The 13,977-nt window shown below is 44.3% G+C and overlaps 1 protein-coding gene across 1 annotated transcript; it reads left to right on the forward strand.

The window, feature by feature from the left end:
• The first annotated feature begins 768 nt into the window (after positions 1-768).
• LOC104407112 (killer cell lectin-like receptor subfamily G member 1) lies at positions 769-9,612 on the forward strand. The gene is made up of 5 exons (XM_010016299.1): positions 769-886; positions 5,521-5,613; positions 6,389-6,540; positions 8,430-8,533; positions 9,501-9,612. Exons 1-5 carry the CDS (start codon positions 769-771, stop codon positions 9,610-9,612), a joined length of 579 nt encoding a protein of 192 aa, XP_010014601.1.
• The last annotated feature ends 4,365 nt before the right edge of the window (positions 9,613-13,977 follow it).

Consider the following 13,977-nt stretch of genomic DNA (forward strand, 5'->3'; position numbering starts at 1 on the left):
GTCCCAGCTCTCTCAGCCTTTCCTCATAGGATTAATGCTCCAGTCCTGTTACCGTCTTTGTTGCCCTTTGCTAGACTCCAGTATGTCCATGTCTCTCTTGTACTGATGCTGTTGAGATGCTGACTCGCATGGTCTGGAGGGATGCCAGCTCTCAGTGCCTGCCTCGAGTGCCTCGAGCACATTCACACTGGGTGTTGGGTGTAGACAGAGTTCCCAGTAGAAGTGTCCAAAGCTCACAAGGCTTCCTTCTGAAACCCATGCTGTCCAACTTTGCTTCCTTTTTGACAGCAGTTGGGCTGCCAGTTTGCTGTAGCTGTTGCTTATGCCGCTTTTCACCTTGTACTCTTGCTATTCACCTTTTTCATCTTGTGATCTTGCTATCAGCCTGCTTCTGTCCTGCGAAGGAGCTCTGCGGAGCACCACACATTGTCACAGGCACTGCATCAGTGTCATCACAGCCTCTTGGATTGGTGTACTGTGAAGTGATTTCTTTGAATCAATACCCATGAACTTTGTGATTAATCACCTCTTCCCACTAATGACTGTTTGTAAGACATCCCTCATCAGGTTAGGAAATTGAAGTTGTTGCACTTCCACTGCTCTCCAGTCTGTTGTAGATTGAGTTACTTTGAGCAGCTGAAGACAGAGGCTGCATATTCACATCTTGTCTTCTGAATGTAGCCTCAGGTTTCCTGTTTCACGGGCGTTGAGCCCTGTTACTCAACAGCCCGATCGAAACATCTTGTCATACGCACTCTTTGCTTTGGCATGGAGGGAAGCAGATCAGAAACTTCTGCAGCTGAAGAGACTGAGGAAATAGTTTATACGTCTGTCAGATTCTCTCAGACTCCTCTGCCTAGGACCAGTGCTGCACGGGAAAAAAGAGGTAAGGAAGCTGCATGAGGTAGGTCAACAAAAGATTTTATGTTGAGCAAAAGCAAGACCTACACTCTGAGCTGGCCACTGATTTTGAGTGCCTGCTCATGGTGCTGTTGCTTTGGTTCTGAAACTACCATGAGTATTTTAATGTGACAAAAGTCAATGGGTCAAAGCCCCTGCATTGTTTCCCCTGCCTTTCTCTGTCAGACCCCTTTTGGTGTCTACTCCAGGATGTTCAACCTAGGCATGCTTTTCTCTGAAATAGGTTTGCAGTTTTAAAGTTGTCTGCTTGTCAGCAAGATGAGATTGTCAGCAATAGTTCTTTGAAGGGCAGGCGAGATGCGAGTACAGATAAATGAGACGTTTGCTAATCAGAGATCAGAGACAGGAGACATATGAGATCATCCAGGCTCTCTCCTGTGGGGCTCTGCAGGATTCTTTTGTGATACATTTTTACCTCTGTTTTCTCTGTTCTGGTTTTACATACCTCCCAGTGAGCAAATTTGCAGCATTTGCCTTGAGCCAGTTCTGCAGGGTGGTTTGCTATCAGGAAGATTTTCTTAGTGCTTTCCCTCAATTTTCTCTTTCCTTATTTCCACCCCATTCCCCCAGCTCAGTCCTTGCAAATGTCACACTGAGCAATTTCTCTGCCTGCTTGGTTGAGAAATACCACCTTAGAAGAGTGAGATTTTGCATTGGTGATCCTTCTTTTTGTCTCCTTCCCATGAGCTGATTGCTTTTCCTCTAAACACCTGTGTGCTTTAGACAAGTTGTGTTGCAGTGGCTGCAACACTGAAGTTTGACCTCAGCTTTTTTCCAAGCTGTTATCGCCAAGGGGGCTCTCACTGTGAGGTACAAGATTCTATGCCCTGATCAGAATAACTGCATATATCTGTGGTTGTTAGTGCTGCCTGGTCACTTGCTGCACTATGGAAGCAAAGCCAGCACAGAAATCCCCAATTTCCTGCCTGGTAATCACACTCCATTTGCTTGGAAGGCAGTCTTGCTTTTGCATGTGTTTTCATCAGAAATGATGTTTCTGTTGCATCCGAAGACACAGGGACATCCCTTCATTCCCCGCGATTTGTGTTCCCTCCCACCCAGTTGGAGGTGCAGATTACCCAATGCCTTCTTGGGATGTTTTACAGTTTTCTTTTCAATATTCCTTCTCTCCAAATTTCTTTATGTACCCCCACCTTTTTGAGCTGAAGTCTTAGGGTGTAAAATAAGGAAGCTGATTTTTTAACACACTCTCTGTACACATTATTTGATTATTTCCCAGCTCTCTTCTTCATGTGAGGAGTCCTTAGGGAACACAGTTGAAGCACCTTTCTTTAGAATACATTTATTTTCAACTCTGTTCCTGCCTCCATTACTTTTGAGAGATGTGCTCTCACGTATTTCATCTCTGTTTTCAAATGCACAAATGCACCTGTGATGCAGTATCACAGGTTTATCACAGGTGTATAGATCAGTCCTCTGACCAAACTGACTCTTTTTGGCTCTTGTGGACTTCTGGAAAAATTAAGAGTTTTTCTGGTTGTCTTCTGCTTGGCTTCCAGAGAGCTTTAGATATGCCACACTACCAAAATGTCAGTCTAGCAGTCGCTTAAGACAATGTTAGCCAGTGCAGCACTCCTGTAGTAAGAGTAATAACCAGGTCTGTGCCTTAGCCAAGGACAGGATCCTTGTTTCTCTAATTCTCTTCCCTGGCCCTAGGTAGTCATGCTACTCCCATACTGACGTAGGCAGGAGCTGAGGGGAGTGAGTTATTTGGGGCAGTGCAAAGGTATTCTTCAGACTGTCCTAGAAGACTTGAATTACAAAATGCTAACAGTTTTCAGTTTTTGAACTGAATTTGGATTCCCAAACCTAAAAATACTGGGTCACGTTGCTTGCAGCCTATCACAGTCACTTCTCCAGAGCACTGGGAGATCTGGCATGGTGTTTTGTATACTAGAAAATTATAACATTGGATATTTACATCACGTTGGATATTTGCATAAGGTAAAAGGTTCCCTCTCCCTTCCTTTGGGGAGACTTTTCTACAGTTCCTCAAGACAACTACGTGGAAATATTTCTGGATGCTCTACCCAGTTTTTTCTCTTGTGTTTCAACTTCATCTCAGGTGCTTCTCTGATCCTCTTACACAAGAGCTTCACATGTAGTCCTGGGGATGAGGATCAATCACAATACCCTGAACCTGTTTTAAAAAGGGGGAAGTGCAGGGACTCTCTTTTGTAAGGGGTAAAAATCTCGGTTTATGAACTTTTAAATTCCACTTCCCTGGTTTGATCACTGCAGTTCAAGTGAGGCTTAAATTCTCCTCAAATACTTCAATATGATTTTCCCCACTTCACTTTTTTCATCCCCAAATTATTTAGTGGCATATGTTTTCACTTTTAAGGACTGAAGTGAACTCGCCCATTGCTCTGGATGTGGAGGTGCCCTGGGATTTTGTTTGGATGCTGAGTCCAGTCATTTCCCTTTTTTCTGCAATTGGTTTGAAACAATAGAGGGTGAACTGCTCTGTTCATTGCCAGGAGGCACCAGCTCCAGTGCCCAGTGCTAACGTTTAAGGATTAACCCTTTCACTGGCTTTCATCCCTGGAAGTAGTTTTCCCTAAAATCAGGACCAGCAATCTGGAGGATGAAGGAGATAGCTTCTTTGAGAGGCAAGAGAGGAAGGAAAACAGAAATGCTAATCCTCAGAAATGTGGTCTCAGAACAAAGAATTATGTCTCAGCAGATATTTATCCTCTTTTGCTTAGTTTTCAGGGTTAATCTACAGAGAAGCAGCTCCACCCTACCCCTTAACCTGGGCCTATCTCCATTCTCGTGAGTGTCAATCCTAGGCAAAACCTAGATCGTCAGAAATACAAAAGTGACCTTACAAGAGGAACAGAGTTAAAGTCCTTTGTCCTCTTGAATGAAACGGAGGAGTAGGTTGTAACTGAAAAGTCTTTCTGTATTTTGTAACTGAAACCTGCAGGTGTAAATATATTGCTATAAATCAGAAACTTCTTAAAACCGGTGAGCCTGCAAACCGCTCTGAGATCATATTGCTATAAAACAGAAACTGGTCTTAAAACTGGTGAACTTGCAAACTGCTCTAAGGTCAAACTAGATTAATTCATATTAATTTATTGACCTGGTCTAGTTTCTGTATTTGGACAAAGCTTCCAGTGCTTAAAGGATTCATTCTTGTTTTTAAGTGAAGTCCCTTCCCCTTCTGTTTTAGCACTGGCTTTCTTTGTGCTTCCCACAATATTCTTGATACGTGATGTGCATTTGTTTTCAGTCTCCACCGAGAGGTCCTAATAAAAGTCTCCTTTACTGCTTACAACTATTTTATTCTTTTAGCCATTCCTTTTAATTAATCTCTGACAAACTTCCTCATTTTCCTGTAGTTTTCCATTTTGAAATCATTATGCTGCAGTGCCTTGTTGTTGTTGCTGGATTTTGGCTCTGTTGAATCTCAGTGCATTTGTGTTTGCTGTGGCACAGAAGCTGCTGGATGGATCTGTGGTGAGCAGGGTAGCCTGAGCACGGCTCAGGGCAGTCACGAGCTGCTTTGCTTTCTGTGGTTCTTGGCTCGCCGCTCTGTCAGGTGCCTATTGATCATGTCTAAGCATTTAGTCTCAGCATCATGCCCTGACATGGCATTTGCATAATTTAATAAGACTAATTGACATCTGTCATCATCAGGCTTCCATCACAGTTGCTCTCTTGGTTTTCAGTTGTGCTTTTTTTTTCTGGTTCATGAGTGCTGTCACCATCCTTGTCTGGCAGCCCGTAATATAATTCTAACCCTGTGCATTTAGCAGTATTTGCCTGGTCTGTGGGATGCTGTTACTGTTAATTCTTGATGCAGTTAGTTATTTAACCTAATTTGACTGTAATTTGGCTTGAGGAGAGAACAGCCCCCTCTGTCTTCCCTGTGTATTTTATATCCTATTGCTATGGCATGCTGCTCACAGCCCTTCTTCAGCCAAGTTTTCAATGTACTTGCTGTGGTAGTCTTTAGTTAAAGACAGCCTTCCTGTTTATCCATCTTATTCCTTAGACTCCTAGCCTTTTTTGGGAGTGCAAATATGTTTATTTGGGTCTTGTGACATGACCGAGAGAGAAGCACCTCAGATTTCATAAGCTTCACCAGGGACTTTGTTGCTGTACTTGGGTAGAAGACCTTGGAGCACCACAAGAACAGGATGTGGTAGATAAGCTTAAGGGAGAAGCACAGAGAAATCCTGGTTCCTCAACATCAGTAACCATTAGCTGCACATTTATTGCTTCTTAGAAAGTCCTGTTGTCTGTAGCTCCCATACTGAGTTTAATAAAACAGGCAGGGGCTGAGATGTGGCTGACCTGCAGACACACCAAACCTGGGAATCTCAGGCAAGGAATGATGGCTTCAAGCCCAGCTGAAATGGGGCCCTGGGCTGGTGGGCAGGGGTGTGGGCAGGTCCAAGGGAGGTGGGCAGGGACAGTGATGGCAGCGATGTGCAGAGTGTAGACAGACAGCAGTCTGTAAGTAGTTCGGTTCCTTATAGAAATGCCCAGGACACAAGCAAACTATGAAAAACCACTGTCACTTTTCATGTTGCTCCTGTTTGCTATGGTTTCTTTTCTCTTTTACAGCTCCCTGTCTGTGGCCAGAAGTTGTGCCAGGCTTGGCTATTGGCTTTGGGATACTAAGCATCTCCCTAGCGATTGCTTTGATATGGAAGATAAGTAAGTGCACAAAGGGGTGCTGAGTATAAGCAACCATCAGCAAGGACCACAGATTCATCTAAACGCAGGAGCTCAGATCCTGAACTCCATTATATGGGGTTAAACCAGAAGCTATTCTAGGTTCCTACCAGTCTTAAGTACCCACTACCTATCCAGAATATTGTGAAGAATATATTCCTTGTGCAGACCCCGGGCAACCCATTTCAGATCCTGTTGCAAAGAACAGTGAAAGGAACTGAAAGGTTTCTGTAGACTTGTCTGCAGCAATTACAGTGGTGTACTGCAGGTTGAAGATACAAGATCTGTAACACTTTTGCATGCATGCAGAAGGTGCTAGACCATGTGGAAGAACTTACTGTTTTCTGCTTAAAATCCGTTCAGCCTGAGTGTGACATGATCACACTGTACCCACAGAATGATGTAAATTTTTCCCCTTACTTTTTGCACACCCAGAGTGCTGCCTGCTTTCAGATAGACCATTTTGGTTCTCAGGTACCTTCAGTAGTTCAGAGGAAAGCCGGTGGGGTTGGGGCGGGGGAAGCGGGCAGTGTTGCACCAGCGTCAGAGTGCATGTGACTCTTGTACAAATACCTAGAAATTGCACAGAGGATCTGAAGTTCAGTGTTCACACGCTGTTGTTTTTAGATGCTTATCCTCACTTGTGTTTTCTGCATTGCAGATATCCAGAAGAGTTGCTTTTCAGCAGATCCTTGCTGACAAGTGTCTTTCTGTTGCTTAACGGTAGAGAAAAACGGGTACTTGGATTCCTTTACAGGTAACTCCCAGCCACGCTGCCCTGACCAGTGGGTTGCCTACAGAGGGAGCTGCTACTCCTTCTCCAAGCAGAAGAAGGACTGGCATTCCAGCCGGCAGTCCTGCCGGGCACAGGGAGCTCATCTCCTGGTGATCAGTGATATTTGGGAAATGGTAATGGTTTTCTTACTTTTTGAAGACCTTCCATTTTCTTGCGGATACCTCAGTGATTGATATCCAAGCAGTACTGTCAATCTAGCAATATTCTGTCTTTAAAGGAGAGGAAGGATTTATGACTGTGATGTTGTAGTACACTTCCAGTTTCAGTGTACACCTTAGATGCTCCCAGCAGGCAAAGAAGCAAAACGAAGGGAGAGATGATGGTCACTGTCAGCTACCCAAAATGATCCTATGAAGGATGTTAGGAGACAGCCTTCTCCACCGTCCCTCTCCACCTCCCTCCTATCCCTAACATGGGTGTTATGAATGATTACAGGAAAAGACTGTGCAGTCACTGTACTCATTGCCTACAAACCAGTACAGCCCCACTCTCCAGAGATCCTCCCTCTGCCAAAGTGATGCCTCTCCTCCCTGGAACCACTCCAGCTCCTCCTGCTCAGTGACCCTTGCCACTGGCTGTGTTCATGCACAAATATTTCTTTCTCAGTCTGTTTTCAATGCTTACTTCCCCTCTCTGCCAAAAGCACTGTTATGCTGGTGGAATCAGAAACCGTCTGTTCCACTGCTCATTTTTTAGTGGTGCTCACTGAGGGTAGGGCCATGTATGACCACAGAAGAAACGGGTAAAGCTGATCACTAGGGAGGTGAGGCACATCTGCCTAAGTAGAGCAGAAGTACTTGATTGTTTCTGTGCAAGCCAAAGCTTATTAGCTCAGGTCCACTGAACGTGGACAGCTTCCAGCCCCTGGACAGAAGTTGCATTGTATGATGTTCTGTGGGGGCTTACAAAGCCATGTTTCTGCTGAACTGGGACTATGTACCGGCCTCTCACACATGCTTAAGCAAATCCTGATTCCTTGGGAAATACCTGTCTTCCCCACATTACCCATTTCTCTGCCTGAAGAAAGCCTCCCTGGTCCAGCAGCTTTCTTACTACTGTCTCTGCTGCTAGAGTGTTTACCATTGTCCCTGCTCAGACTTCCCTGTGTTAGCAAGAGTCTCCTAGCTAGTTCAGCCTCTTTTTGTTAGGGAAGCAGTCACCTCCAAACCACCAGCAACACTCAAGCATTCCTCAAGCTACTCCTATTCCCACCACTTTATGAAGTTCACCACTTTGTTAATGCTCCTGTGTAAAGATGTTTGCTCTGAAGCTTTATTTATGGCAGCAGGAGATAAAGATGGAAGAATGGAGCCCAGCCATACATTGAAGGGTTACTGTTGTTTGGTTCCTTTGCAAATTTGGACAAAGTTGTCTCCTTTGTCTTTATCTTTTTTTTTTATTTTTAAGGAGGGGATTTACTTCAGGGCTGAGTTTCTATTGCAGGCTTCACCTATTAACAGTAAGCAGGAGTTAAGGTTAGGCAAAAGGAAATGAATATTGAAAACACGTAGGAGGCATGTTTGTGTAAAATTTAAAGAGCTTTGGTCCTGGGCTTTTTACATAGATCTGTCAGTGCCTGCACATCCTGCCCTGACCTGACTTTACCTTTAATTGTTAATACTTTCTATTAGCTTGCTAGCTAGCTGTATGGTAAAGCATTAATGCTAATAGTATATATTCCTACCTAAAGTGTAAGATACTCCGGGAAACTGGGGTTCAGTTGGCTCACATATATTGCCCTAAGAAATGGCCTTTGGAGAATCTGCCCAGGACCCTTGAAAGCACCCTTACTTCCATGTGGCCATACGCATAGGTTTTATTCCAGTCATGATTTGCAGGGCTGATCTTCCCGATTAGAAGGTGTGGAGAAGCAGTATTGTCAGTCACTTATGGAATAGTCAGGCAAGGGGATATACCTTGCTCTCTGTTCTATTTACTTATCCTTACCTCTGTTTTCAGGCTGTCTTTCAGTAGTCATTTTGTAATTCATCACCATTTCCAGGAGCTGTTCAAGAGTATTCAAACAGAATGTTTCTGGATTGGACTGAGGAACACCACAGGCTCTGGATGGATTTGGGAAGATGGTTCTATATTCAATGGCACCAAGTGAGTTTCATTGTGTTTTAAAAACAACAGTGCTAATTCAGGTTGCCTGGTGTTCCAAAATACCCAGAGTTCCTGCACCAGATTTCAGTAACTTTCTTCCTGGGCAGATTTTATTGTTACCTGTATGGCACTGAACTCAAAAGGGTCTACTTTTTACTGCCCTGCAACTTGTAAAGGCATGTGCATGCGAAAAGCAGGGCTAATATTAATATCTCACTCTCTACTTCCCTCTGGCTGCTCAGATCAGTGATTATTTACCTGTACTGCTCACCCAGTTACTCAGTCAGAAAACCATATGGTCCATCTCGGCTTAACTGGATTTAGCCACCTTGCACCCATTCTGCCAAGTGATGGTGTCACTGGGTGTGAGGACCCAGCCCTTTGCTGCTTTACTGGTGCCAACCCAAGTCAGAACCTTAATTTTGGCTCATTCTTGGACAAAACTCAGCATTCTGCATGAGGAAAGACATTATGATTTGGTCCAGTGACTTTGCCTGGCCCTTTCCTTTTTGTGGCAGTAAAGGAAACTAGTCAGTCTCTAACACTTCTCCAGTGAGAAAACTCTCACAAGATCTCGCTGTCAGTAGGTTGGTACTCTAAAAACTTGGTTTAGTTCCCTTCTTAAATCCAGATTTCTGTTCTTACAGACTCCTTGGAGGTGATCATCTTCCCATGAAACTCTTAGCACTGCCATTCTCATGGTGGTGGATATCATTGTCAGGGCATCATGTTTATATTTCGTTATGATTTGGGTTCCACAGTGGCAAAATTACTTAGATGTGTGATCTCCAGGGTTTTAGGGTTTTTTGGGTGTACATTTTGTTTTCTAACAGCTGTCCTTTGGAGGTTGGGTTCTTTCACTTCCTCTGGGCTCCACCCTTCAAAATCAGATGTTGTTTCTTTCTTGCCTCCAGGAGATATCTCAGCATTTTCTCTCCATCTCATTTTTGTTCCACGTCTCTTGCAGCATCCTCTCTAACAGCCCCGTGCAACATTGTGTTGTCCTGATGAAAGATCACTTCTGGGCCTCCAGCTGTGAATTTGCTGCTCCATGGATCTGTGAGAAATCTCTTAGATAAATCCCATGTGCATTTTCATCTCATCACTGTCTCCTCAGTGGTACAAGTGGATCGTTGTCCTGCAAACCAAAGGTCTACACAAGACCAAGGACTTGCCCTTTCCTCACCCTCACAAGGTGTTTTGCAGGCACAGGTTTGCTGCCCACAGCGGTGAGTTATCATCAGTAGTAGATCCATTCTCAGTCCACATGTGTTGGCTTACTGCTATTTGTGACCAGATGAGACCTGTAACGTATTCCCTGGCCTAGTCTTTGCCTTGTGTGTCCTGTAAGGGCAAACAAAAGTTTTGTCACAAAAGATGCTGGGTCTTCAGATCTCTGAGAGTGAGCTGGCCATTTCCTCCATTCCTGAGCATCAGATTTCATTTCCATTCCTTGCATCTCCATTGTCTGCTGCTAGCAGGACCAGGAAAATGAAGCCTGGTTTCCAGTGCTGGAAACATATAAACAGGCTTCTACCAGTGGCAGCATCTCCTTTTGCATTCCAGTAGTATGAGTAGGAGAGAAGAAATGAGACTACAACTTCTGTAAATCCAGCAGTGAAAATAAACTGCTAGTACTGCATTGGACCGAAGGTGTGTGCCCATGTCATTACTTCTCTCTGTTGGAAGGAACCAGCTGCACTCCATGTTTTATAGGCCAGCTTCAACCAAACGAGTCAAGAGGCTGGAGTTCTGGAGTTAAAGGAACACAGTTAATTGTGTGTTGTTATTGAATCAACCAAGAACGTATTTCTCATTCTCCCTCTGCAGTTTCATAACTGCAGAGAGGGGAAGCAGTGGACAAATCCTTGCTACAAGGAGCTTTCAGTTCAAATAGAGCAAAGACAGGCTAAGAGGGTGAACAGCATAAAACCACAGTGAACATTAAGGGTAGGACAGTAGGTTGCATTTCCATACACCTGGAAAAATCTTTTTTCCACCCAGAGATTTTGTTCCAACAAAGGAAGACAAATGTTGTTACTTTCCAATTTATTCTATTTATGCCAATATACTATATTCCAATTTACTATTATCGATTTAGCCTTGGTCTGGAATTGCAGTTTATAGTCTGATGCAGTCAGAGCAGTAACTCTGACAGGACTCCCCGATGATGCACCAGTACCTACTGGGAGTGACCCAGATGGAAGGAGCTGTGCAGAAAAGAACCTGGGGGTCCTGGTGAACACCAAGCTGAAAATGAGCCAGTAATGTGCCCTTGCTGCAAAGGGCACAAATGGTATCTTGGGTTGTGTTAGACAGAGTAGTGCCAGCAGATTAAGGGAGGTATGAGGGAGGTGATCATAAAATTTATCCTTCCCCTCAGCACAGAAGAGGCATGGGCAAACTGGAGAGTCCAATGAAGGGCCACAAAGATGGTGAAAAGACCAGAAGATCTTTCCTATGAGGACAGACTGAGACAGCTCTTTCTGAGACAGAAGAGAAGGCTGAGGGGAGATCTTATTAGTGTGTATGTATATATGTATATATATATATATTCACACACACATACATATATATACATAATGCACCTGAAGGGAGGGTACAAAGAAGACAAAGCCAGGCTCTGTTCAGTGGTGCCCACTGACAGGAGGCCGTGGGCACAAACTGAAACACAGGAGGTTCCCTCTGAACACCAGGGAACGCTTTTTTACTGTGAGGGTGACTGAGCACTAGTGCAGGTCCACCAGAGAGGTTGTGGGGGTCTCCATCCTTGGAGATACTCAAAAACTCTCTGGGCATGGTCCTGGGCAACCAGCTGTAGGTGGGCCTGCTTGAGCAGGAGGGGTTGGAGCCAGATGGCCTCAAGAGATCCCATCCAAGCTCAACTACTTTATAATTCTGTGAGAGATCTGCTAAAGGTCAGGACAAGGAAGCACTTTGGGTAGAAGGAGGTGGGTGGGTAAGAAGGACGGGTCTGGGGAAGAGAGGTTGAGGAGGCAGGTGTGGAAGACATACAGAAATTAAGAGGTAATCAGAGTACAGAACTAGGCAGCATGGTGTGTGGTGAAGAATGAGGGAGAAACTAATCGACCCAAGCACTGGAGGTTTAATCTGAAAATGCTGGATCAGGGGTTCACGAGGATAATTGCAAATAAGTTGGAAGTGATTAGTATTGGGATTGATGCCACATGTAAATGAACACTAAAACCAACTGTGAAATCACAGAGAAAACAGAAACAAGATCTGGTTTCCAAGAAGACAATTGCTGTTTCTGCCCAGCAATTCTCTTTTCAAATAATTGAAATTGTCCTTCCATGACCTGGTTGAAAGAAGCAGCTTAATGCTTCTTTCAGCTTATGCAGTTTAATGCAGTTTTGAGCTTTAATGCAGTTTTGATCAATCCATTTGTTGCAATGCAACAACAAATTCCTCACCTGCCATTTACGGAATGCCTTCAATTGCATACCCCTGGTATGTGAGGCTTGACATTCACAGAGGTTGTAACACATGAAGGTATCAGGGCAGATGAAGACAAAACTGCAGACCTTCGCATACTCAGCTAAGTGGATGTCTGCTGAGCCTCATCTAGAGTTCACTGAGCTGGGGCCTCCAGGTGGGAATGTTCCCAGCAAGGGTAGGTCTGCTTGTCAATAACCATGACTGCAACAGTTGGACCTGGGGAAACTGTGAGAAATAGCACAGTATTTTAAGCAGTGTACTAGGAGCTAAAAGCTTTGAGTTTTCATGTCAGATTGGGTTACTTTGGGTGAGTAATTTTCTATGTGCCAGTCACAGAATCAGAGAATGGTTTGGGTTGGAAAGGATCTTAACACCATCTAGTTCCAACCCCCTGCTATAGGCAGGGACATCTCACACTAGACCATGTTGGCCAAGGCTCTGTCCAGCCTGGCCTTGAACACTGACAGGGATGGAGCATTCACCACTTCTCTGGGCACCCTGTTCCAGTGCCTCAGCACCCTCACATTGGAGAACTTCTTCCTTATGTATAACCTGAACTTCCCCTGTTGAAGTTTAAACCCATCACCCCTTGTCCTGTCGCTACAGTCGCTGACGAAAAATCCCTCCCCAGCATCCTTGTAGCCCCCTTCATATACTGGAAGCTGCTATGAGATCTCCACACAGCTTCTCTTCTCCAGGCTGAACAGCCTTTTGCCCAGCCTGTCTTTATACGGGAGGTGCTCCAGCCCCTGATCATCCTCATGGCCTGCACTACACCATTCAACTATCAAAAAAAGATGCTGTTCCTGACTCCTAGAAAGTTGCCAGGCCCTATGAAATATTGCTGGAGACTGCTGAAGAAACAGCTTCTCATGTTATCGTGATGTGTGTAGGTGAGGTAACCATGTTTCTGAGCTTGCCTAATTTATCTTGTGAATAATGCAACAATTTTGCCTCTCCTAGGATTTTACAGTGCAGTGCATACTAGACTTCTAATTTTTAGCTCTTCAAACATGGTCTCTCAATCACATCCCAAAGAGATGCTCAGGAAATGTAAAGTAAGTAAATACATGAGGTTGCCTCAAAAGTTGGCTGTTCTTTGAAGGGAAAGGATTTTCAGCTGCGGATTTTACTTTCAACGATGCACTGGGTTCAAGTTTTTACAATACTAAAGGGATCTGAAGCAAATATATTTATTTACATGAAAAGCAGTTGAACTTTGATCTTTGGAAGAGCTTTTAATCTTCTGTCTAGAGCAGGTCGATAGAGCTGATTGCTATATACTAATTTTCTTGGAATTAAGTTCTCTTTGGTTGAACTGTGTATGCAGCAGTAAATGAATACTGGAGGAGCATGGCTAGTAGATCAAGGTAACTTACAATCCTTATTCTTCATGACATTTACGAGGCTGTGCTTGGGCTGTATCTGGTCTGATCATCCCTAGTTGAAGAGGAATGTGGAGCAACTGGAGAGGGTGTAATGGAGAACTACCATATCAGTCAGAGTATGGAGCACATGACCCAGTGAGAGTGACAGGGGGAGCTGGGCTTGTTTAGTCTGACCAAAAAGAGGTTGGAGTGATTAAAGAACTGCCTATGAATAGCTGAAAGGCAGTTACAAGGATGTTGGAACATGACTTTTCTTGGCAGGGGCAGAAGATATAACCTGGGTCAATGGCTGCAATTGCAGCATGTGGAGTTCAGACTTGACATGAAGAAAGATGTTTTCACCAGAGATTAGTGCAGCACTGGAACAGATCACTGGAGAAATGGTAGGTTTGACAAAGTCACAGCTGACAGCGTTGGCAGCAGGCCTGCTTTGAGTGAAAGGACGGGCTAGATAACTTCCAGAGCTCCCTTCCAACTACCACTTCTGCAATGCTAAAAATGAATGCAGCAGGATTCTTGGTTCATATGCAAGGATACTTAATGCTCTTTTTGCACAGTTGGGGCACCGACTGTCCCTTTGCACTATGCCAAATAACA

This window comes from Nestor notabilis, unplaced genomic scaffold (genome assembly GCF_000696875.1).
Source record: "Nestor notabilis isolate BGI_N333 unplaced genomic scaffold, ASM69687v1 scaffold5656, whole genome shotgun sequence".
Classification (NCBI taxonomy): Eukaryota; Metazoa; Chordata; class Aves; order Psittaciformes; family Psittacidae; genus Nestor; species Nestor notabilis.